Here is a 26,989-nt window from a genome sequence, read left to right as displayed (position 1 = left end):
ACTACAAAATACTGCAAAATCAATCGTTACAAGTACCCGATTATGTGTGGCAAGGAGAAAGCAAATAATAATGGTAAGACTGACGCTAAACTGCATTGACCGTATCTGAGAGATAGACTGGGACTTTCGCCCGATTCAGTATATCTGGGAGATAAATAGGGTTGGTTTTCATTTAATTTCTTACAGACCAATCGGTTACAAAAACTGAGTCCACACTGAGAGCCTGGCTTTGAATATCCCGAGTGTCCACATCCAGCCCGACCTGACCCGAGCCCAAATGCTGGACCCGGAAGAGAGACCCGACCCGACCCGACCCAAACCTGACACACGTCGTCGGGTCTGGTCGGGTTCAGGTTGGGTAGCCATGCTTTATGGCCCAGTTCCCAAAGAACATGGCCTCGGCTCTTGCCGCGATTTACGTTGGCTCCCCGAGGCCAGTTCGAGCTGGTCACAGATGCTCATCAACCTGCGAACGGATGACGAATCTGAGCAAATGATGGCGACGTCGTCCATGTACAGGGAGGCTTTGAGCTGAGTGCCTCCGCTGCCTGGGATTGTCACCCTGCTAATGCCCACACCCTTCCTGATGGACTCAGCAAAGGGTTTGATGCAGCAAACAAACAAGACAGGGGAGAGAGGACCGCCCTGCCTGACTTCAGGTTTAATCGGAAAATTCTGATTCCCCCCCATTGAGACTGCGCTCATGATGTTTGTGTGGATGTAGTTGGATCCAATTGTGGATTCCCTCCCCAAACCCCATTTTGGAGAGCACGTCTATCATGTAGGTGTGCGATATCCTGTCAAAAGCCTTCTCCTGGTCCCAGCTGATGAGACAGGTGTCCACCTCCCGTACATAGGCGATCGTATCCCTGAGTAGCATGAGCCTATCAGAGATCTTCCTGCCGGGTACAGTACAGGTCTGATCGGGGCGGATCACGAACTCCAGAGCAGACTTGACCCGATTGGCGATGACCTTGGACAGAATTTTGTAGTTCACATTGTAGATGGGCCGCCAATTTCTGAATTCCTCCCTCTCCCCCTTCAGCTTGTTGATGAGGGTGATGATGCCTTTCCTCATGGATTCTGACATGCTGCCGGCCAGAAGCATACTCTCGTACACTTCCAGCAGGTCTGGGCTGACCCAGTCCCACAGAGCCGAATACAACTCAACTGGTAAGCATTCGCTTCTGGGAATTTTACTTGTCTTGAAGGCCCTGATGGCCATTGTCAGCTCATCCAGAGAAATGGTTATTTATGAGTGTGTTTATTTGGTATTTTTCTAAGAAATAAGTTATAGCGAACAAATAAGATGCTAAAAATGCTGTTTTCCAAAACATTTTCATTTTCCTGAGAGGAATTTTCTGGGACATGCCTGGATTTCGACCACTTGCAACCACTTTGTTTTGAGGCAAAGGGTGCTTCTTGGTTTTATTTCCATATTCCTGCCTGTAGAATTTGAAAATGAAATGGGATGTAAGATTTAGAATGTTAATACGCATCGGGCATTGAAAATGCTTTACAGCCAATGAAATACTTTTGAAGTTTTTTAAAAATTTGTTCCTGGGATATGGGTGTCACTGGCTAGGCCAGCATTTATTGTCCATCCCTAATTGCCCTTGAGAAGGTGGTGGTGAGCTGCCTTCTTGAACCGATGTAGTCCATGTGAGGTAGGTACACCCACAGTGTTTTTAGGAAGGGTGTTCCAGGATTTTGACCCAGCAACAGTGAAGGAACGGCGATATTGTTCCAAGTCAGGATGGTGTGTGACTTGGAGGGGAACTTGCAGGTTGTGGTATTCCCATGCATCGGCTGCCTTTGTCCTTTTAGGTGATAGAAGTCGTGGGTTTGGAAGGTGCGGTCTAAGTAGCCTTGGTGTGTTGCTGCAGTGCATCTTGTAGATGGTACACACTGCTGCCACTGTGCGTCGGTGGGGAGTGAATGTTTGTGGATGGGGTGCTAATCAAGCGGGCTGCTTTGTCCTGGATGGTGTTGACCTTGAGCATTGTTGGAGCTGCACCCATCCAGGCAAATGGAGACTATTCCATCACACTCCTGACTTGTGCCTTGTAGATGGTGGACCAGCTTTGGGGAGTCAGGAGGCGAGTTACTCGCTGCAGGATACCTAGCCTCTGACCTGCTATTGTATCCACTGTATTTATATGGCCACTCCAGTTCAGTTTCTGTTCAATGGTTACCCCCAGGCTGTTGATAGTGGGGGATTCAGCGATCGTAATGCCATTGAATGTCAAGGGGAGATGGTTAGATTCTCTCTTGTTGGAGATGGTCATTGCCTGGCACTTGTGTGGCGCAAATTTTACTTGCCACTTATCAGCCCAAGCCTGGATATTGTCCAGGTCTTGCTGCATTTCTACACGGACTGTATCAGTATTTGAGGAGTCGTGATTGGTGCTGAACATTGTGCAATCATCAGCGAACATCCCCACTTCTGACCTTATGATTGAAGGAAGGTCATTGATGAAGCAGCTGAAGATGGTTGGGCCTAGGACACTACCCTGAGGAACTCCTGCAGTGATGTCCTGGAGCTCAGATGATTAACCTCCAACAAGCACAACCATCTTCCTTTGCGCTAGGTATGACTTCAACCAGCGGAGGGTTTTCCCCCTGAGAAGTCAGTGTTATAATGTAGGAAACATGGCACAGTAAACTCCCACAAAGAGCAATGTGATAATGACCAGATAATCTGTTTTGGTGCTGTTGCTTGAGGGATAACTGTTGGCCAGGACACCGGGGTCAACTCCCCTGCTCTTTTTTTGAAATAGTGTAATGGAATTGTTTACATCCAGCTCAAAGGTCTCATCTGAATCACAGCACCTCCAACAGTGTGGAACTCCCTCAATACTGCATTGCAGCATCAGCCTAGATTTTTGTGCTCAAGTCTTGAGATGGGACTTGAACCTATGACTTTCTGACTTACAGGTGGAAGGGCTACCAACTGAGTGAGCCACAGCTACAGTAAGCTATAAAGTATCAGAATATGTGTCAAATCAGCTGTTAAAATACAAACCAACATTTCAGTACATGTTCTCAGACTATCCTAAGGAAATAAATTTCCTGCCTTTGGCCCTTGCATCTCCCTTCAGTAATTTTGAAATGACTACTGCTATAGACTGTGCTATTGTGTACTGTGTCTTCACGCAAGGGAGGCCTATATTTAGGTCTGTTTCTGAGCTATCAGCTTTTATTGAAGTAGTTGGTCAGCTTTTGTTGATTAATAGGTTGGCCCGGATGCTATTATGTCAGTTTGCCAGATAGCAGAACATGACCCCAGGGTGTCCTCCCTGCTTTTCTGTGGCTGCGAAGGTCATAGTGATCCTGAACTTTAGCATTTTTCCCCCAAATTTTTTAAAAACTGGATTTAAGTTCTCAAATTGCCTTACTGGAGATTTGAACTCAGATCCTACCAGGATTATTAGTTCAGGACTGCAGATTACTAACCTAGCAATATAATCGCTACACTGCAATACGTGGTATTGGGGTATGTTGCTCGGGTATTAAACAAAGATCTATCCCCACCTTGAACAAAGACATGCTTGCAGAAGTGTCCCTTCGTTTCCATTGACATGCAGATCAATAGTTGGAGAGACAGCAACAATTCTCTGAGCAGAAGAAATAGGAGCAGGAGTCGGCCATTCGGCCCTTTGAGCCTGTTCCGCCATTCAATAAGATCATGGCTGATCTTCTGCCTTGATGCCACCTTCCCACACTATCCTCATATCCCGTAATTCCCTTCGTACCCAAAAAAATCTGCTGGCAATTGTCTTGAATAAACTCATCAGCTGAGCATCCACAGTTTTCAGGGGTAGAGAATTCCAAAGATTCACACCCCTCTGCGTGAGGAAACCGTTCCTCATCTCAGTCCAAAATGGCCGACCCCTTATTCTAGGTTTCCCAGCCAAGGGAAACATTTTCTTAGCATCTACCCTGTCAAGCCCCTGAAGAAATTTATATGTTTCAATGAGATCACTTTTCATTCCTCTAAACTCCAGGAAATACAGGCTTAGTCTACGCAGTCTCTCCTCAGATGGTAATCCCCTCAGCCCAGGAATCATCTAGTAAACCTTATTGCACTCCCTCTGGGGCAAGTATGTTCTTCCTTACGTAAGGCGACGAAAACTCTGCTGCTTGCCCAAAGTCTTAGATGTGAATATATAAACACACTATTTTGAGGGTAAAACCATCCTGTCCATCCGCACACAACTGACCAACTGCATTCAGCTAGAGATACAAGGTAATTTCATGTCCTTATTTAATCCAATGGCATTCACAAACTGCAAATGCTTTCATTTAGTTGATGTACGGTGGTCTGCGATTCCAAACCAAGGATCTTATATATAAGTACAGAGTGCTTAGAATCACCACATGACTCCATTTCCAGCCAGTTATCTCTGGCTGCAACATTTTAGTGTAAGGATTTTATGCAAGGCAAGGGGGATTATGGAAGTTTAGGCAAGGGCCTAAAAAAGATGCCTCATATTCAGATGTGCCACCCACAGAAGAAAGCAGCACAGAGCAAATATTCCTTGGGGTCGAACAGTAATTTCAGTGCCTTAATCACTTGGGTCAGCCAAACTGTCCAGACTGATTGTTTGCACCCCATGCAATGTAACTTTGTCATTCAGCTCTGGAATTTCCTCCTTAAACCTCTCCATCTCTCTCTCTCTCTCTGTCTTCCTTTAAGACGCTCTATAAAATCTACTTCTTTCACTAGGTTTTTGGTCACCTGTCCAAAATTCTTCTTATGTGTCTCTAATGTGTCAAATTTGGTTTGCCAATGCTCCTGTGAAATGTCTTGGGATGCTTTACTACGTTAAAAGTGCTATATTAATGCAAACGGTTGCTGTCACGAGGGTCTTGATTCAAAACCATTTGAGGAGAACACATCCATGGCATAAAATGAATGAGAAAGACCCCATTAAGCTACATAAGAGATGATGTCGCAATTGCATGGTGTTCAGGGATGATCTAATTAAATCAATCACGTATGATGAGGTGAGAAAGTTCACACACTAGTCTAGCTGATATAACAGAATAATTATTGACTCATCACATCAATTTTGCACCCGCAGCTAACACTAACAACTGAATAAATAGATAATAACTGAAGGAAAACAACATTTGCCATAGGGCAGCTTCTCCTGGTTTTGTACTGGCAGCATTCGTAGTACCTGAATTGGCTGTTGCCTCTATGTAATAGATGCAAAAGAGGACCAAGGGTAAAGAAGTTGGTTTCCCAAATGTGTTATTGGGTCCTTTAGCTGAACAGTGGATGCTCCACATGTGATAAACGTGATGCTACTGCTCCAGGGCCTATCCAAGGTCACCAGCTACAAGTCCAGGCAGCGCATGATCAAGGGGACCATCTGTCCTGACAGCCTGCCTCACTTCCACGGCTATGTCCAAGCCTGGGTGTCCCTGAAGAGGGAGCACACAATGTTTGCTGGTACGCTTGAGGCCTTCCATGACTGGTGGGCATCGCAGGGACCAGAGTCCATGATCGAGAGCAGGAACAATGTTATGCTTTTAATTTGTTATTTCCTTTTGTTCTACGTATCAATTGGAATCTATTGCTTGCCCACCCCTTCAAAAAGGTGGCACTTTTGTTAAGTTGATTTCTATTAATAAAGCTTGTGTCATCCTAATTGGCATTTTATAAGAGTTAGCAGCGCCGGTGAGAGGGGAGTTGGCTAATTACAGACTTCCCCTTTGTGCTGAGGGAATGGGGTACGTGGTGGTCACCTGCCTGGTTGTCTCCTCTCAGGCTCCGTACCTGGGATGAGGATTGTGAAGGGGGAATATCTATTCCAGAGCCAAACATAGAACCCTACAGCCCAGAAAGAGGCCAATCAGCCCATCATGCCTGTGCATAATCAAGGACGCTCCACTATCCAGGGGACGCATCTGTCCCGTGATCCCTGTGAGCTGAGGCTCCTCAACATTCAATCAACCTACAGTCTACTGCTGATAATTCAGTCATTATTTTGTACCAGAATGGATGAAACAATGAAAGCAACATAACAACATGGGAATATAGCGCTCAAAACTGAAGTGTCAGATAATTTCAGTTGAGTGACTTTGAATTAAGAATTGACCGTTTCTAGATTACAAGTCGATTTGGTTCTTACAGGGTCAACATGCTGCTTCTTAAGATGTTAAATTACAATTCTCGTGGCTGATCTCTGATTGAATGGCTTGAATTCCCCAAAGCCAGATACTGTGGTGCTGCTGACAGGGAACTGTTACGTTACACTATGTTTGTAAACTGAATGGCGTCAATGACCAATTCTACCATGATGGGGCCTAGTTGGCGCCAGACAATAGGGGAGCTTTATTCTACAATTTACTAGTGCTGCACCTTACCTAGGAGTACTTGAATGTTGGAGGGAAGGAAATTTTATGTACTGGCATCTAATTTATGATGTAGCAGACCTGAAAATGGTTAATAGACCAGTGCAAAGAAAACTGAAGCTTGCATCTAATGTGCATTGTATTTGACCTCAGAATGTTTGGCTTTTAGTTAGCAGCCTTAACATACCAGGAGACGGGGAGGGGGGAGTGGGTTGGGAAAGGGGGTTAGGGGGAGTGGTGGAGATCAAGATATACACAGTAAGAGAATTCATCAGGAGTGCTTAACGTTGATGCAGTGTCCCATTCCCCAGAATGAACAACGTCATGTTCCATAAATTTCCATTTTCACACTCTGTTGATGGCTCAGCTAGTTAAGGTAGCCAGGACATACAAGCCAGGAAGATCTGGATCAGACATCATTCCCAACTGGGGGTGCTCCTATTGGTCTCAGCATCCATTGGTTATGGATCAGGATAGCTACTGAATAACCCCTGTTGGTAGAATGCATGTGAGCCAAGGACAGATTAGGCTTGGCCGCCATGTGCCCCCTGTCATGGAACTATTTTTTTTCTCCTCTGTTTAAAACAGTGTGCCCTTAAGACTATCTAAAAACAGTGTAGCTTTAAGACAGCGAGAGAAGTTTTTACATTCTTTGAGAACAGTGTGCCACAGCAAGCCTGTTTCCTAGGCAACAGCAGGAGATGTGCTGTAATGTTTCAATTTAAATGCGTGCAGGGACTGGAAACCAGTCTGATCTGGAACCCAATGAAGTGTGCTTACTGAAAAGAAGCTGTCTATATCGCAGCAGAAAATTTACATTGAGCTCAGACTGTGTTTGCCGAAGGAGAAAAAAGCCCTGGAAAGAATATTTTCACTGTTGGAGGTAGTAAATTCTGTTTTACTTCAAAACTCTAAGAAGTCTTTGTCACAGAAGTGACTCTCGCTATTGCCTGTTTGTGTTTGCTGGAATTCCCAGTAAAGTTTCTACCAAAGGACTGTCAATTTGAAGATCCAAGTAGACCGGTTGTTATACTCTCCGTTGAAAGAACTGTGTGATGCCTGCTGCAGCTGAAGTACTTTAATTGTCTATCTATTAAAGACTGTTTCATCGAATTCACCTGGAGACTTTCAGTGGCATCTGATTATTCTACTCTGGGCCACCTCATCAACCGGGAACACAACCCAGCTACTTATTTTATTCCTAAGAAACACCATTTTTAAAACCAGTTAACCATTGATTTTTGAATGTATGCGTGTGTTCATGGGGGTTAGAATAAATAAGAAATTATAAATTCTTTTAGACATAGGTTTGTCTTAATAGTGTTTAAGAATTCTTTTTTTTTAAATTAATGGTTAATTTGTTGTTGTCTAAAGATATCTGGTTTGGTGTATTTTATACTGGAGGTTAATAAAGTGTTTAATTTGGCAGTTTACCAGTTAGGTGGAAAATCTTTAATAATATGCTATGACCTGTGGAGTGATGGGAATTAATTGACAGTGTATTGCTCCCGCCTCAGTCATAACACCCCCAAGGTGGAATAGCCTGCTGCCACTGCCTAAGCTCACATGAAGAGCAGCCAGTGGTTGAGGTAATGGATGGGTGCTCATGCAGCTACACCCCAGAAAAGAGTAAACATCTTCTGGAGAGCAATAGAATGGAGCAAGGTGGCAGATACAAAAGGAAAGTTGAATTTCTTGTCCCCATTTATTTACATTCTATGGCACAGCTCCCGTGACCATTCCGCCAACTATCTTTCCTCATTTTTACTGGGAATTTTCTTTGTAGATTAGATTGAAAAGCTACATGTTGCAGCTGGAGGCAAATAGTATAGAGGCATACTTCACACAAAACAAACCCTGGTGATTAGTGATGGAAATGGCCTCAGAGAGAATACCAGGGATGAGGGATTTCAGTTATCTGGAGAGACTGAAGAAGGTGGGATTGTTCTCCTTCGAGCAGAGAAGATTAAGGGGAGATTTAATAGAGGCGCTCAAAATCCTGAGAGGTTTTGATAGAGTAGATAGGGGAAAACTGTTTCCACTGGCAAGCAGGTCAGTAACCAGAGGACACAGATTTAATATAATTGCCAAAAAGTCTGGGGAGGGGGGGGGGGGGGGGGAAATTAGAATTTTTAAAAAACTCAGCGTGTTGCTGTGATCTGGAATGCACTGCCTGAAAGGATGGTGGAAGTAATAGCAACTTTCAAAAGGGAATTGGATCTCTACTGAAAGAGAACTTTGCAGGGCTTTGGGGAAAGAGCTGGGGAGTGGGACTAATTGGATAAATAGGCACTTAGTAGTACAGAACTTGAGTATTGCTGAAAATAGAGACATTATGTTGAAACTTTTCGTCTTGCATTCATCAGGACAATCCACAAGAATAAGTAAGGGAAAACAACAAATTTATACTGTATGAGGAGAGTGCTGATTGGTTGGCAAGTGAACTCTGATTGGTAGAGGTGTTGCCATGGAGAATGCACCAGTTAACAGTGACTGACAATTAACTGCCAAGCTTTGTTTGAAATTTAAACCAGGCAACTTGACTCTGATTGGTCAAGGCATTGCCCTGAGGAATGAACCAGCGAATGGCTGTCACTTATTTTGTTTAGGTAAAACAGGTGCAATGTGTGTACATATTCTTTCATATATTAGTACATAGGACCCTGTTCTTTGCAGACAGAAAGAATATGTACAAACATTGTGCCTGTTTCAGTTAAACAAAGCAAGTGACAGCCATTCGCTGGTTCATTCCTCAGGGCAATACCTTGACCAATCAGAGTCAAGCTGCCTGGTTTAAATTTCAAACAAAGCTTGGCAGTTAACTGTCAGTCACCGTTGCAACGCCTCTACCAATCAGAGTTCACTTGCCAACCAATCAGCACTCTCTTCTCATACAGTATAAATTTATTGCTTTCACTCACATTGGTATTCTTGCGGATTGTCCTGATGAATGCAAGATGAAAAGCTTCAACATAATGTCTCTATTTTCAGCAATGTTAACTGGATAGCATTTTCAAAGACACAAGACGAATGGTCTTCTGTGCTCTGTTTGATCTTCTATCTCAATAACTGTACTGGGTACCTTTTATTATTTATTCCCAGGATGAGGTCATTGCTAGCAAGGCCAGCATCTAGCCATCTTCTGGAAACTGAGTGGCTTGCTAGGCCATTTCAGAGCACAGTTAGGAGTCAAGCACATTGCTGGAGTCACATTTAGGCCACATCAGGTAAGGACGGCAGATTTCCTTCCCTAAAGGGCATTACTGATAAACAACTGATTTTTTTTTTGCAACAATCCAGTCACCATTATATTCGAGGTTTATTTGATTTTAGCTGAATTGAAATTCCCCAGCTACCTTGCTAGGATTTGAACTCATGCCTCCAGATCATTAATCCAGGCCTCTAGATTACTAGTCCAGTAACATAATACATAAGGTAAGGGGCAGGAAGTTTAGAGGGGATTTGAGGAAAATTCTTTCCACCCAGAGGGTGGTTGGAATCTGGAACACACTGCCTGAAGGGGTGGTAGAGGCAGGAACCCTCACAACATTTAAGAAGTATTTAGATGAGCATTTCAAACACCACAGCATACAAGGCTACGGGCCAAGTGCGGGAAAATGGAATTAGAATAGATAGGTGCTTGATGGTCGGCGCAGACACGTTGGGCCGAAGGGCCTGTTTCTGTGCTGTAAAACTCTATGACTCTATAATACTATGCTACAGTACCCCAAATTAAAAGCAAAAAACTTTTGCTTTTAACTCTTGCCCCACCCCCACTTTACTTGCTTATCACCTTTTACATTTCTAATATTTGCCAGTTCTGAAGAAGGGTCACTGACCTGAAACGTTAACTCTGCTTCTCTCTCCACAGATGCTGCCAGACCTGCTGAGTGCTTCCAGCATTTCTTGTTTTGACTACAGTACCCCAAGCCTGATTATTAAGAAAGAACTTGCATTCATATAGCAGCTTCCATGACCTCGGGATGTCCCAAAGTGCTTTACAGCCAATAAAGTATTGTGTGAAGTGTAGTCACGGTTGTAATATCGGAAATGTGGCAACCAATTTGTGCAGAGCAAGATCCCATAAACAGCTGTGATAATGGCCAGATTATTTGTATGAGTGACGTTGGTTGAGGGATAAATATTGGCCAGGATACCGAGGAGAACTGCTCTGCCCTTCTGTGGAACAGTGCCATGAGATCTTTTATGCCCACCAGTGAGAGCAGGCAGGGTCTCGGTATAACATTTCATCGAAAAGACAGTAAAGCATTCTCTCATTAATGCACTGTAGCACAGATTTTATGCTCAAATTTCTGAGTGGGACTCGAAACCACAATCTGCAGTTGACATAATGAAATAATAGCCAAGTCTGCATTTGAACACCCATGCATGAGGGATCGCGCCTCAGGTAACAATACAACGTGGAAGTGTTTCACAGGCTTGAAGATTCAGCACTGCTAGTCTCGGCATCTTTGGCGGATGATCATGAATATTTAAGTGACACAAAGTTATGATTTAAATTACAGAACTGGTGAGAGAAATGACCGTTGGACTTCATTGGTTGAGCACAAGCTGTTATGGCAGTACATTTAGTTCAGATTGCAGTTCCATGACTGATAGTTCCCTGTGTATTGGGACATATAAAACAATTTAGTAGTTATTGTTCTTCCCCCTCGTTCTAGGCCCGTGTGCCAGTTTCATTTGGACACGATTGCAGAAACTATGGTTTAATTTAGGATCTTTGTAAAGCCAACATTGACTGTATTTATCGGGCTACATGACCAATTATTACCCCTCTCTGGGATCCAATTGTGACTTTGAATCTGCCACAAGGGACACCCATCTTCTTTGGAAAGCCAACGAGCTTAAACACCCCATTCAGAGCAGAATCTACCCCAGACTCAAACACTGGTCTCAAGTGATGGCCACCCTTGTGCAATATCCCCTCCCCATCCCCCAACAGGAAACCTACCTGCAGTAGAGAACTGGCAGCAGAGCATGTCTTCTGACATTGCTCAAGCATGGTCTCTTAGGAAGGGATGGAGGCATCTCATAGATCACAGCAGCACAGTCCACCCAGGGAGGTAAGCATAGTTTGCAGTAGGTGGAAGACTAATAAGCAGCTGTGAAGAACTGAATATAAATGGAGAGAAGAATCAGTAGCAGTATAAAGGAGAAACAATTCATTGTTGGGGTTGAAATGAATTGTTTCTAAATGCCATGCTTATGAATGTTTCTGAAAATTATTTCTCCAATTCAATGGTTATTATTTTCCCCCTCTATTGGCATTCCTGTGCCACCATCATTGCCCAATATTGAGAGTGGGCATGTGACCAGCTATCAACCCTCAATTAATGCCATCCTCGCCTCAACTCATGGGGGCACAATGATTTCAATTGCTTTTTTGGATGGGTAAGCCCAGGTGGGCCGAATGGTCTCCTTCGTCTGTATACCTTGCTGAAGGCCAAATCAGCCCATTGCCCCTCAGAGCCATGTTCTTCAGATTTTCTGCACCAAAGTGAAGCACCTCATGGCCAATCAGCTGGTCTGAGATCAGAAATTCTGTGATAAATCCTGGGCACAAACCTGCACTCAACCCAAAGAAGTTGCTTTTTAACGACCTCAGGGTGCCCTTAAGCGCTTTATCGCCACTCAAGTATTTTTGAAGTGTAGTCACTGTTGTGATGAAGCCCTCTTGGAAACATCATATTGTTGAACCAGTGCAGTGAGCTGATACAATCAATGGTTTATGGACCAATTGTGTTAATGGTGTAAAAGGCAAGGCAGACCACCTACATCAATCAATAAATGACAGAGACTTGCAAGGCTTTGGGTTTCTCAGCAGCATTTAATTGGAGTTTTTGTACAATAAATTAACCTGCCTAAGCAGTCATGTAAACAGCCGTGTAATACTGCACAACCAAACACAGCCATTGGAAAGACGGCACCAGCAAAGCAACAAGGAAACTAGTTACGAATGAAACGCAGCTAACGGTATCAAGAACAGGCCCTCCTCTCTCTCACCAGAGGAGGAATCAGGATTTCATTACTGTCTGAATGTTGGCATTACCTCGCTGCTGCTGTGCCATTTTGGGGAACTCCCATCCTGATTTCAGGAAAAGTCGCAAGCTCAGTCAGTATGAATTCGCCGGGTTCTGGATGCTAGTGTACATTTTTAGGGAAGGGCTTACTGGGGGTGGGAACAATTTCCTGTCCCAACAAAGGTGACCAATAATGAGAGGGCAAAGACTCCTGTGCCTCAGCTCTCAGTTGGAGCCCAGAGTACGGTCAGTGCAAGTAAGTTAGCTCGTAACCAATTTCATTCGCCAATGTGAGGTGAGGGGAAATGTGGGACTCACCTGGAGGTTTAGGTAGAGGTTGGAGCCTGAGCTCATGATGATGAGGGATAGAATTAATATATGTATATTTTTTATCAGCCTCTTTTGTAGGGAGGGGATGCAGAAATCCTACCCCACCACTCCCCTGAAACGTCTGACTGACTTCCTGGATAATGAAGGTGTGGGGTCCCAATCTGCCAAAGACCCCCCCCCCCCCCACTTCCGCCCTCACCCCACAGATGTGTCGGGGTGGAGGCCACACACAGGCACAATCTTTCCTCGGCAGCTGTTCTCTTTATTAGGAACGCTACACAAACTGAAAATTACAGCCGGGCCATTGAGCAGTGAAATAAGGAAGCACTTTCTTCACACACAGTAGTGGAAATCTGGAACTCTCTCCCTCAGAAAAGCTGGGGATTTTGAGATGAGTTGAAATTTTCAAGACTGAGATTGCTACATTTTTGTTGGGCAAGCATACCAAGGGATATGACGCAAAGTTGGGTAGCTGGGAGTTGAGGTGCAGATCTGCCATGGTCTAATTCAGTGGTGGTGCAGGCTTGAGGGGCTGAATGGCCTCCTTCTACCACTCAGAATTTTGGATGAAGGAAAGACATCTAAGCAGTTATTGAAAGAAGTCTTGATATCATCTTTGTATCGTCTTGAGAAAAATAAGTCACAGGGATATGGAGGAAAAAAAGTAGCACTGATTGGATTTCTCTTCGGGAGAGTCAGAGCAGACTAGATAAGCTGAATGACCTGCTTCTGTGCTGTGCTATGACCCTACGATAAGGCGTGTTGAGTCCCTGTTGAGAAAATGTACTACAGAGAACCAGTGCACAATTTTGCTCTTTTTGCCAAAGGAGTTTTAAACGCATCTCAATCATTAAATGTTTGGACAGTGCCCCATTTTAACTTTCAATTGTTTTTCTAACAATCAGCTTTGTGCAGTGAAACCTTTAATTGAAATGTAACACAAAGTTCTGTTTGTCAAGAGCTTAAATATTTTATTCAGAGGGATGTTGCGCTTGCACACTTTCCGTTTCTGAAGAATTCAGCATGAGTTAAGTAAAATCTAATTAAAAAGGGCAAGAAAATAGAATACGCATTTGCAGTGTTTTACAAAGATTGGATAAGATTAGCGTGGAATATTTTTCAGACATTGGTATAGAGTGTTCTACCTCAACTATCTATGAATTAAAAATCCAATTTTCCATTGCATACATCCCCATTTTCCATATTTATGATGGTAATTGTCTATGCAGATTTGTCATGTTACATTTACACTCCCTCTGATGGAGGTTGCAGTGCCACCACTGGTGGGAGGTGTAATTACAGTGTGACGTTTACATAGGCAGTTTCCATCACAAATGGAAGACAGATTAATTTACAATGCAAATAGGAAAATAAGGACAGAATGTATGATTTTAAACCGGGGACTGAATGACATCTACATGACCTAGCCCAAATAACACCCTTCAATAATCCCATTTCATCTGAAGATTATGCTTTGGGTTTTGACTTTCTTGTGAAATATCAAAGGTGATTGACGAGTGTTTTATTAAAAGCATCAAGTTGGGATCTTTTTTGCTTTCTGATTGGATAAATTAAGCTCTTCTCTCACTAGAAATCTATTTAGTTCTTGGAATCATGTGATCCATAGCGCCTTTCTTCCAATGATCTTATTGGCCAGTGGGAGCCACATGACAGTATCATCAGTCAAAGTGATTGTGAGGAACCAATCTTACTCTCTCACACCCTGTAGGCCTATTGGGTTCTCTCCCAACCCAGCCCCAGGCACATCTCTCGCCCAGGTCCAGTGTATTTCATTTCAGCACTAGTCTGCAGCCTCCACCTAAACCTACCTCCTCTGCATCCGGTCCCAACACCCACCTCCATCTACACCTACTACATCTCCCATTATCCGGCCTCAATGTTGGGCTCTCTCCATTGGGTCTCAGTTGGAGCTTCCTCTTTCTCAGAGGTCCAGATGGCTCCCTACCTAAGGAGGTATTTCAGAGAAGAGGCAAGTGCCCACGATATCTCATGGTTCCTGTCTCAGTATAGGCCCCAGAAAGTGGTCAGCCCAGGTCACTTGCTGCTGCAGATGGGGAACTATGAGGCATCACCCAAGGAATTATCAAGTCAAGAGGAAATTGGGAAATCTTTGTCTCAATAAATGCAGCAATGTTTTTCAAAATTGTTGCTGTAAAAAAAAACACTTTAAAAGAAACGGAAAACATTTGGATTCTTACAGCGACATATGGTATTTTTGGGTTGCTAAGCAAAAGTGCAGTTCATGAGATTGAGGCTCGGTGTCTCGTTTGCTGCTGGTTTAGACTCAGTTTGATATACAAAACACAGGCAACCATCACTCGGGGCAGACACCACAATTTCGAAACAATCATATACCTAGAGGAGATCAGCCCAGGAGACCAAGTATCTCACTGTTACAGCCAGACCACTCCGGGAGACCGAGTATCTCACTATTAAAGCAAGATCAGTCCAACGCACCAAGTAGGAGGTGACTAAAAGCTTGGTCAAAGATGTAGACTTTAAGTAAGGTCTTAATGGAGGAGAGAGAGAGAGGCAGAGTGGTTTAGTGAGGGAATACCAAAAGAAGTAAGCACAAGTGATTAAAATCCGATAGAGTTATCCTTGACCTCGTTGCAGCTAGCTCCTCAAATAGAACTAGGGAGAAAAGTCCTGATTGAGGGTCCAAATAAATGGAGTGGGACAGGACAAAGCTGACTGTTCATCTTTTAGCAGTTTCAGGAGTATGAATAGCTCTGTCACATTCGCTTTGCCAAGTTACTCAGGGTCCCATTATTATAGAGGGGATACTGGAGAAGGTTCCCTCCTAACTGAGTGAATGTTTTTTCTTTGTTGGGCTGTTTCTCCAGCAGTCAGTGGTTTCTTGAGCGGCCAGGCGCTGTCGGGGGTTGCGGAGGATGCAAGAGCTGAGAAGGAGACCTCCCTCCACCATCAAACCGAGGGACGCATGAGCTGCATCACTCGGTCAGTGCTTGCATTATGTCTTTCACCATCATCGTACCGATCACCATCTTCTCACAGTTTATAGTCAGCTGAGCAGCACCACCGTCTTTGGTTACCAGGGTAACGAGAACCAAAGCGCCACCACTCACCGTTCGAGCAGCAAACCTGCCAGGAAAGAAGAGACAAAGCAAGTCAACCGATGAAAAGGCAGTTTGGTGGTATGTTAAATATCCTACCGAATGAGTAAGCTCTCTGATTGAAAGTGATCAATTGGAAAGCGCTGTGCTCATATGTAAATATAAAATTGCTAATAACGATTCAGTTTGAGCTTTTAAATAACTTTGGCCACTGCAACACCTGGGCCATGCTTGTAGGCGTGGAGCCATTGAGGTTTACACTGCAGGAGGCCATTCAGCCCACCATGGCTATGCTGATTCTTTGCTAGAGCAATGCAGAACTAAGCCCACTGCCCCACGCTCTCCTCAACCATTTCAACATTTTGCCCCTTACACGATGCAACGGCCTCTGCCTCAACCACTCCGGGTGGCAAAATTGCATCTCACACCTTCATACAAGCACCATCTGGAAAAGTGATCTCTTCATTATCGCTGGTTACTCCGTTCTTGGCCAACTTGGAGCTTATGTCATGAAGCCTTGTAGATATACAGTAATTTATACCCCACGGTTGGGCTAACCATACTTAAACAGTGGGAAGAATCAACAGACCAACATTGTCAGTCTCACACTCCTGCAAGAGTTTGTGTATTGATTCGATTGCCATTGTTAAGGGGGCATCAGTGCACTGCTGTGATTGGTCTCTCACTACTTGGGTAGATTAGCACCATGCCAAAGCTGTGATTGGGCTGCACTGCTCTGCTGTAACTGATCCATGTTAATTTCCAGTGTCCAGGCCAACTGGAAGGTTGGATGGGCATTTCTTGTAAGCATCTTTACTGACGTCCCTTTCTAGTTTCTCATCTCTTAATGATGCTCACTTCTAATCAGTTGCCAGGAGCTGTGCAACAGCACACAGGCTCTTTCCTTGTCTCTATAGCAAAGGACCAGGTTTCAACCTGGAACCTCCCCTAATGTTACAGCCATGATTGCACATGTACCAATGTGATGACCTTGGGACACCATAGTGCTGCTTCAATGTTTCGCCAGTAAGCCATGTATGACATAGTATGTACAGCACAGAAACAGGCCATTCGGCCCAAGTCCACTCTAGTGAGCCTCCTCCCACCCTTCTCACCCTCCTATAGCATATCCTCCTACTCCTTTTTCCCTTGTGTATTTAACTAGTTTCCCTTTAAATGCACCTATGCTATTTACATCATGGGGATTAAAAATAACATAATTATGTTATTAAAAAAGAAATCTCTACTTTGTCCACACCCCTGATGACTGCACTAACCCCTGTGCTGAAGTCTGGTTCTACAAGTGTCAGCTCACTATTCTGTGCACGGGGCTAGATGGTGAAGCCTTTTTAAGGATCTCCCAACTTAAATCTTTATCATCATCATTATCTTCAATCTGTCTACATCTCGAATATTTCTTTGCCCATTTCAAGTCCCCTTTCTCCAAAAAAAATGCTGTAAAACTTGGGCAACTGTGAGGCCGATTCAGGCCCCTCCAATTATTCACCTGTACTCATTGTCCAGACCACAGGGCACCCGCCCAAGGTTGGCAGTAGACATCACCCGCTGGATAATGGCTTGATCACTCCGGCATTTCTCCGGGAGGGTCAGTTTCTCCTTGATTTCATTCATTCCCATCAGTTTTCCTGTGAAGTGTTACAGAGAGAGGTAAGTAGGTTAGGCCACTTCTAGAATGCCAGTGCTTCTGCATCAATTCCCCTCCCTCCCCTTAACAAAATAAGAACGTTTTCCCTGCTAGAAAATAAAGTCAAGTCGATGAAATTGCAGGCTGTTCGAGGTGAAGCTGAACTTATCGCAGTCAAAATGATCAAAGGGATGTTTGTATGTAATTTATATGGTGTCCACTAACCTCTTTCTCAACTTGTCTATCATGTATTATCCCTTCGCCAGGAAGGACCAGGCTACTGCTGATGGCACAACCAAGGCTGGAAATCATTGTGATTCCGTTATCCTCCAGAAAAGCTCTGGAGATTCAACGCACCCACTAGATTCAGAGCCATGAGAAGGTCCAGCAGTGTAATGAGTTCACATCCTGGTGGGATCTACCAGCCCAGCTCTGAATAGCTTTCCTGGTTTTCAACAAAGTTTTAAGGCAGGAAAACTCTTGCTTTCATTTTAGGGCACAAGAGATTGTCTTACTTATTTCAAAGGGTGAGGCTACTCGTTTAAAGGATTCTTCTTTGAAAGGCCTTCCTGCAACATCTATTGTTGAGTGGCTGGATGGACAACCTGCTCCCAGGGGTCCCTCAAAGTTCCCCTGAATGCAAACAATACAAGGTGCACATGAATAGCCCGAGGGGAAGTCTCTGTGTTTGTGTGTCTGTCTCACTCTTCAATATTCCTTTCCTGTGGTGGTCTATGCTTGCCACATCCCAAATATGGCTTTGGCAGAGATTAGGGATGTGGCAGAAGCCCATGCGTACTTGTGCTCCGCCAACTATGTGCCAGGTGTTGCAACTGCCTGTACAACTGCATCACTGTCCCTGATCACACTGCTGAACAGTAAGTGGAGATGGGGATCAATAGCAGAGCACCAGAGCGATCCTTGCAAACAATGTCAACTGCAGAACAACAGCCCTTGTTTCAGTACTGCATGCCTGTAGGTTCTTGTCCTGGAGATCAATGTAATCTATCAAATAGATCAGTACTGCATCTTGCGTGGTTGCAGAGAATCCTACCTCAGACCAGTGGCAAGGAGGTAAAAAAAAAGTATCATATGTGGGAATGGTGGTTTTTGGATGGGTATCAAAGGGGCAAGAGCTACATAGGAACAAACACAGGAACTGGAGGAGGCCATTCAGCCCACCCCCCCAAGCCTGCTGCACCATTCAATTAGATCACGGCTGAGCTGTTGCCAAATCAGAAGTGAAACAACAAAGTGAGAAGGTGAGCTGGTCTCCCTCGATAGGTTTTCCTCTTTCCTAATGCTTGGATTCTCAGCATTGCTTCCCCCCCTCCCTCCCACCTCCACCCCCGCCATTGTTTTCACATACAGGACGTTGCTTAAAGAGGCACTGCCTTGACGCCTGGGAAATGAGTACAGCCAAACAGCCATGCATCATTTTCCTCACGGTGACACATGCACAAGCAATGCAATGCTTCCGTGATGCGGCAAAAATGTATCACTGCATCCAAGTGAGTGCTAAACCAGCCGGGAATAAAGGAAGGGATGTTTGCCAAACACCACTGGATTCCAAGCAAAACTCTCCAAAGAGCATAAACACGGATTAGGTGATGATCTACCACGATAAAGCACGGACGTCACAGACAAACACAGCGGCGGTGGGAGAAGGAGCAATGTGCAGCAGGATTTACATCCACATGGTTACACGCTCACCCCTTGTGCGTCTACTTACCAGAGCTGGTATTTAACAGTTGTTCTATGAGAGCAAGTGGGGAAAACAAAGTGCAATGATGTAAAAAATAAATAAATCAAACAACTGTGTGATGACTATGTTAGTTGTACTTTGAACTGAATCCCAGTCTTGCTCAGTGGGCTCCACAAAATGTGCAGGTTTCACGCCATATTCTACAAAGCTAGATCAGAGTGAGAGCACCTGAGACCCCCTTGGACAAGGGTTCACGGTCAGGCCCTGCATTCTAACCACCGCCTCCTCATTGCATCCAGAGGACTATTCCCCCCTCTGATGTGACGATGACTTGAACTTCAGTTCTACAGGTTAAAGGGCACTGTTCGCACCCACTGCCTTACCGATTCCTCCCAGCACCATTCAGGTGCTAGCGCTAGCTCCGTGGGTAGCACTCTTTTACTTCAACCAGAAAGTTGAGAGTTCAAGTCCCACTCCTGAGCCTTAAATCTAGGCCTGATGTTCCAGTGCAGTAATGAGGGAGTGCTGCACTGTCAGAGGTGCTGTCTTTCAGATGAGACGTTAAACTGACGCCCTGCCTATCTTCTGGGGAGGAGATTAAAAAGATCCTGTAGCAAGGGAGTTTTGCCCATTATCCTGGTCAATATGTGTCACTCAAACAACATAATTAAAACAGATTATTTGGTCATTACCTCATTTCTGTTAGTGGGAGCTTGCTGTGGGCAAATTGGCTGCCATGTTTCTGACATTACAACAGTGACACTTCAAAACTACTTCATTGATTGCGAAGTGCGTTGGGACGTCCTGAGTTTGTGAAAGTCTTTCATTTCTTTTCTTCCTGTGTTTATACTGCCTGTTGTATTAATGCGAGTCTGAAGCAGGGTGAAAAATTACACTTCGTCTTGAAACCATACCCAGCGGAAACTTACCTGCTTAATATTTAGCTGGGACCCTGGTCTAGAAAAATACTGACTGAGCAAGTCATAACTGTATGGCGATCTATTCACTGGTGAGTAATGAAATCAATCAACCCCACTACCCCCGCCACACTCAGTTAATTCCCTTATTTCTGTTGATTTGTTGGAGAGTTTTATTTAAGTAGTCAGTGCTGACGACACTTTCAGGGCAACGGAACCTTACACCGCAGTATAGCTGAATGGAAATGCACAGTTGCAATGAAGAGCCGTGAATCACTCTGCGTTGCTGGTGTTAAAATCAGCTCCTTCACATTGCTGGCTTCATTCACTTCGAGCCAATACCCCACAATTACGTCTTCAGCATTCACTAATTTCTTGGTTTTTTTGCATTCCAGCTGGGACTACTGGAGATGCTCAATGAGAAAAACCGATCCAGTTTGCCTTCAACTACCTTGGTCAGTGTATAATACAACGATAGTGGAGTTGTTGACTAATTATAGCAATTAATCTCTATTGAGGTGAGGAAAGCCCGCAATGGTGGAGAGCTTTGGGAATCATGAGTTCAAAATCAAAAGTTCCTCCCAGGCATGTTAGACTTATCACACGTCCTGTCTCAAATTACTCATCCATTAGATCTCAAAATGTTATTTTCTGAAAGAAATCTATCTAATTTGCATTTGAATGAATCAATTGCAACTGCTTCCACCATCTCCCTCGAGAGCTTGTTCCATAGATGGACTCGCTCACTGAATTCTGCTGATTCGTTTTGACTTCTTCCCCAGTCAAGTGTAGGCCGTGCTGGGACTGAGACTGCCTCTATTTAAAAAAAAAAAATAGAGTGTTTCTCTGAAGAAAAGCTGTGCCGGGAAAAAAAGGGACTTTCCTTCCCAGTCTTTGGAAGCAGTTGGCATCTCTTTCCAGCTCACCATCAGAGAGCAGCCAAGATAGCCAACAGAGTGTGGGTCAGGATCCACACTCAACCATAATGCGTTGAGGCTCCAAAGCACTGTGCCACAACACTGCCGTACCCCTAGCCAAGCTGTTCCAGTGCAGCTACAACACTGGCATCTACCCGGCAATATGGACAATTGCCCAGGTATGTCCTGTACAAAAAAAAGGACAAATCCAACCTGGCCAATTACCTTCCCATCAGTCTACTCTCGATCTTCAGTAAAGTGATGGAAGGTGTCATTGACAGTGCTATCAAGTGGCACTTGCTTAGCAATAACCCGCTCAGTAACACTCAGTTTGGGTTCCGCCAGGGCCACTCAGCTCCTGACCTCATTACAGCCTTGGTTCAAACATGGACAAAAGAGCTGAACTCCAGAGGTGAGGTGAGAGTGACTGCCCTGGACATCAGGGCAGCATTTGACTGAGTGTGGCATTAAGGAGCCCGAGCAAAAGTGGAGTCAATGGGAATCAGGGGAAAAACTCTCCAGTGGCTGGAGTCATACCTAGCGCTCAGGAAGATGGTTGTGGTTGTTGGAGGTCAATCATCTCAGCTCCAGGACATCACTGCAGGAGCTCCTTAGGGTAGTGTCCTAGGCCCAACCATCCTCAGCTGCTTCATGAATGATAAGGTCAGAAGTGGGGATGTTCGCTGATGATTGCACAATGTTCAGCACCATTCGCGACTCCTCAGATACTGAAGCAGTCCATGTAGAAATACAGCAAGACCTGGACAATATCCAGGCTTGGGCTGATAAGTGGCAAATAACATTCACGCCACACAAATGCCAGGCAATGACCATCTCCAACAAGAGAGAATCTAACTATCTCCCCTTGACATTCAATGGCAATACAATCACTGAATCCCCCCACTATCAACATCCTGGGGTTACCACTGACCAGAAACTGAACTGGGGTGGCCATATAAATACCGTGGCTACAAGAGCAGGTCAGATGCAAGGAATTCCGCGGTGAGTAACTCACCTTCTGACTCCCCAAAACCTGTCCACTATCTACAAGGCACAAGTCAGGAGTGTGATGGAATACTCTCCACTTGCCTGGATGGGTGCAGCTCCATCAACACTCAAAAAGCTCAACACCATCCAGGACAAAGCTGCCCACTTGATGGCATCCCATCCACAAACATTCACTCCCTCCACCACCGACGCACAGTGGCAGCAGTGTGTACAATATACAAGATGCACTGCAGCAATGCACCGAGGTTCCTTCGACAGCACCTTCCAAACCCGCGACCTCTACCATGTAGATGGCATCAGGCAAGCCTTGCCAAACCTACCAAGAATAAGGAAAATTAATTTTGCTACATGAACATTGATTTTGAACTGTTGTTGGTGTAGAAAGAACTTGCTTTAAAAAACAATTGGAGACTTTGGCTGGAGAGAGACATTAGCATATCAACAGACAGTACTTCAAAGGACAAAGGGGCTATTCCCTGCTCCAATTTAATCCACAATGGACTTTTGATTATCAGACGTTGAAGGCGGAAAAGCTAGCATTCCAGGTTAACTGCTAAAATGGCCAAATACACAAAAAGATGTGGTCGGACCGGCTTGGATCACATGACTAACTGGCTGTTGGGGGTTTTTTGAATTTGAACTTCCAACAAGGAATTTGAAATCAGAAAGCTGTTTGGTCCTGGACTGGAAAAGACCTGTCTCCTGTCTACTCTCATCAGCTTCTGAAACCATTGAAACTGGGCCCCAATGAAAAGCAAGACTACCTACAATCAGTGACCCTACAGTGAGCTCAAAGCACAGTAAAAAAACCCTCTTCAGAGATTGCCTCAAACCTCTCCATTTTATTTTTCTTCTGCTCTTTTCTGTCCCTATTTGCATGCGTGTATCACGTGTGCACGCTAACGTGGGCGAATCGTATATCCGTAGGCGTTAACCATATTAGAGTTTAAGATTTAATAAATTTCACTTTTCTTCTTTAAACCTAAGAAAACCTGGTGTGCTCATTTCTTTGCTTTATAATTGGAAAGTGGTGAACAAGGATTCACCAAAGGGGGAGCTCAAAACACAGTGTGTTTCAAAATTAAACCCTGTTACAATAAGACCAGGTGAAGGCTAAAAAGACCCTTAGACACCTTTCTCACTTGGTCGTAACAGAAATTTGGGTGCTAGTGACCGGAATTTTACCCACAGACAAACGAGAGAAATTGGAAGTGGGAAGCCAAATTGTTCCCAATCAAAAAAAAAGAGCAAGATTAATACAGGTTTTCTTGTGGTTGTGTGTGATTGAATACTAACATGTCTGCAACTGAAGCGGGTAGCTCTCCAAGACAGGGTGAAGTAACTTTGAATAAGTTAAAAGCACTGACTATGGAAGAGTGTAGAAAAATGGCTGAGCAGTGTGGGATCACTGTACGTGGCAAGGCTAGGAAGTCTGAACTCCTAAGGCTAGTGGCCAACCATTTTCCCCTTGAATCCGAAGAAGCAGAAGCAGTGTTAGAAGTAGACCCAAAGAAGGTACTGCTGGGAAAGATACAACAGGAACAAAGGAAACTTGAATTAGAAGAGAGGGAGAAAGAGAGAACCTTCCAAAAGGAATTTGAATAAAATGAAAGACAGGAGAGAGAGAGAGAGAGAGAGAGAGAGAAAGACAGGAGAAGGAAAAAGAGAGAGAGAGAGGAGAGAAAGAAAGAATATTCCAGAAAGAATCCGAAGAAAGAGAGTTGAAGCGGCTTGAGTTAACTAGGGGATGACAGAGTAGCCCGAGTGAAAGCATTGGCAAATATGGAGGAGCAGAATTCAGGGCTGGGTACAAGATTGCTAAAACTTGTTCAATTCATTCCAAAATTCAACGAGGAAGATGTGGAAGCGTTTTTCGTGTCTTTTGAGAAACTGGCAAGGCAGCTAAAATGGCCAGCTGAGACCTGCTCTCTTTTAATGCAAAGCAAACTAACTGGAAAAGCCCATGAGGTTTATTCCTTGTTGCCAGATGAGAGTTCATCAAATTATGAACTGACCAAAAATGCAGTCCTCGCGGCATATGAATTAATCCCCAAAGCCTATTGCCAAAAGTTTAGAATCCTCAAAAAGCAAGCTAATCAAATTTATCTGGAGTTAGAAAGAAGTAAGCAGCTGGCTTTTGACCAGTGACTGAGGGCTCTTAAAATACAGCTCGGCTATGAGAAGCTCAGGGAAGTAATCCTGTTAGAGGAATTTAAACCTTCTCTCCCATTCTCAATAAAGATCCATGCAGAGGAGCAGCAGATTCAGGGAACCCAGCAAATGGCCGTTCTGGCCGATGAGTTTGCTTTAATTTATAAGTCGTTTGCCCAGGGGAAAACCTTTCCTAATCTCCATCACAAATCCGAAAAGGACAAAGGGTGGGAAGGTGATCGAAGCCCAGGCAGTCCTGGGAGAGAAAGGAAAGCAGGAGACACATGGGGCCCTCCTCCAGCCGAAAAGGAAGGTGCTGTGAGCAAGAGTGAGACCTGGAGACCTGTGTGCTTCCATTGTAATAAAAGCTGGCTGCTGGAAAGTAAAGGGAAAACCGGTAGGGTGAATCAGGGCACGTAGTGAAGACGGGACCCTGATGGAAAACACAGAACAAGCTGTGGCTTTAACTGCAGTAAGAGTGCAACCCAGGAAGATTACTATGGCCAGTGCAGGAATAGTTAACAGGATTCCTGAAGGTTATCAGAGTTTTGTGTCTGAAGGGAAAGTAACCCCATACCCCTCGAGTAGGGCAAGCAAGCCCATAGTAATCCTCAGCGACACAGGGGCCACTAGATCCCCTTTACTGGGAAAGGCCTGACCTTTCCCTCAGAGAGTGCAGTGAACACCAGAATGGTGGTGAATGGTATTGGAGGGCAGTGTATGCCTGTACCTGTACACCGGGTGCACCTGGAGTGTGACCTAGTTTCGGGACTGGTGACCGTAGGGATTGTCCCCAGTTTGCCTGTGGACGGGGTTGACCTGCTCCTAGGTAACGATCTGGCGGGGGTGAAGGTGGTAGCCCCCGAGTAGTATAAGAAAGACTGCAAGAAGTCAGAGACAGGGCAGTGGAAGGAGACGGTTCCCTGCAGAGTCCCTGAATGTGTAGTGGATCAGGCCATGATCAAACAAGCTCCCCCTCAGGAAACTGCATTGGCACTTCAGACAAATGACCATGAGGTCTGCCTGTCCGAGACTTTCTTTGGAAAGTTAAGAGACCCAGGGAATGAATTAAATGGATTTTCCCTCAGTGAGGCTCAGCGTGCCGACCCAGTATTGCGAGAGTTAGCACAGGCTGCCCAGTCTGAAAGTGAAGCAGAGGCAGTCCTTGATTGCTACTTTTTAAAGAATGAGGTACTGATGAGGAAATGGAGTTCTCCTCACAGACCTGAGAGCAAGGAGTGGACAGTAGTTCACCAGTTAGTGGTGCCACAGAGGTACTGAGGAGAAATATTAAGAAGGACCCATGAGACTATAGTAGCTGTACATGTCGGTATACGAAAGACCAAAGCCCACATAAGACAGCAGTTTGACTGGCCAAAACTCCACAAAGATGTGATGGAGTACTGCAGAAGTTGCCACATGTGCGAGGTTGAGGGGGAAACTCCAACCTACAGTGAAACCTGCACCCCTAACTCCTGTGTGTTAGGAGGACCGTCCAGCAGAGGGCTGGTGAACTGTAAGGGACCCCCGCCGAGAACAAAAGGGGACAGGCAGGCACACGGGTGGCCAAAGTTTAGAAACAGAAGGGAAAAAAGTGACCAAGAGGGCAGGTTAAAGAAAGTCCAGGAAGAATCCCAGATGAAAACCCCTACTGTCCAGTCCACCAACCCTGAAACATGTGCAAGTTTAGACCCCACATCCTCCTATGTAGAGACAGACTCTAGAAGCACCCCACCAGAGTTGCTAACAGCATTTGCAGGAACCTGCCGAGACAAAGAGAGATCTCTAGTGGGCACAGAAACCATGAGGGTGATGCCTCACCTAATCAAAGTGTCACAGGAGAGTGCAGTCAAGTCTGCACAAATAACTGCAGGTAGGAGTGTCCCAGAGAGAGAGTTCAGACCCGCCCACTACTAACTCTCCTGAGAAAAAAACAGGGGAAATTAAAGCAGCCCTTGCATCCCGAAAAGACCATTTTTAATAAGCTTTACATTGGTGTATGAATGGAAATGAATGAGAGAAATGCATGGTTTTTCTTTCTGTATATTTCTCTCAAAACCTGTAATGAAATGCCCCGTTTTTTTTTTCAAATTGCATTTCATTCCCCTGGGTGTGGAGGTGTCAGGCAAGTCCTCCACCTGCCGAGAATGAGGAAAATTAATTTTGCCACATGAACATTGATTTTGAACTGTTGTTGGTGAAGAAAGAACTTGCTTTGAAAAACAATTGGAGACTTTGGCTGGAGAGAGACATTAGCATATCAACAGACAGTACTTCAAAGGAAAAAGGGGCTGTTCTCTGCACCAATTTAATTCACAATGGACTTTTGATTACCAGATGAAGGTGGAAAGGCTAGCATTCCAGGTTAACTGCTAAGATGCCCGAATACATAAACAGATGTGGTCGGACCAGTTTGGGTCACATGACTGACTGGCTGTTGGGGGTTTTTTGAATTTGAACTTCCAACAAGGAACTTGAAATCAGAAAGCTGTTTGCTCCTGGACTGGAAAAGACCTCTCTCCTGTCTGCTCTCATCTCACTCTCACCAGCTTTGGAATCCATTGAAGACATATGAACCCCAAGAGAGAAAAGTCTCCTACAGTTGGTTGAAGAAGAATACTAGGCCCCAACAAAAAGCAAGACTACCTGCAATCAAGGACCCTACAGTGAGCTCGAAGCGCAGTAAAAAAAAAACCCTCTTCAGAGATTGCCTCAAACCTCTCCATTTTATTTTTCTTCTCTTTTCTTTTCCTATTTGCTCGTGTGTATTGTGTATGCATGCTAGCATGGGCGTTTCGTATATCCATAGGC

The 26,989-nt window shown here is 44.7% G+C and overlaps 1 protein-coding gene across 3 annotated transcripts in view; it reads right to left on the bottom strand.

Moving 5' to 3' along the window:
* Positions 1 to 12,203: 12,203 nt before the first annotated feature.
* The window catches only part of LOC137350617 (AP-3 complex subunit beta-2), a 197,088-nt gene continuing 182,302 nt past the window's right edge, over positions 12,204 to 26,989 (bottom strand). For all 3 annotated transcript variants that reach the window (XM_068015359.1, XM_068015360.1, XM_068015358.1), the window contains 2 exons: positions 17,343 to 17,481; positions 12,204 to 15,863 (listed from right to left, as the gene is read on the bottom strand). In XM_068015359.1, the coding sequence (XP_067871460.1) occupies positions 15,713 to 15,863; positions 17,343 to 17,481 (290 nt within the window). In that variant the 3' untranslated portion in view covers positions 12,204 to 15,712. The remainder of the gene's footprint in view (positions 15,864 to 17,342; positions 17,482 to 26,989) is intronic.

This window comes from Heterodontus francisci, chromosome 35, assembly GCF_036365525.1.
Source record: "Heterodontus francisci isolate sHetFra1 chromosome 35, sHetFra1.hap1, whole genome shotgun sequence".
NCBI lineage: Eukaryota > Metazoa > Chordata > Chondrichthyes > Heterodontiformes > Heterodontidae > Heterodontus > Heterodontus francisci.
Note: the sequence above shows the minus strand (reverse complement) of the source record. Positions and strands in the feature narration are given on the sequence as shown.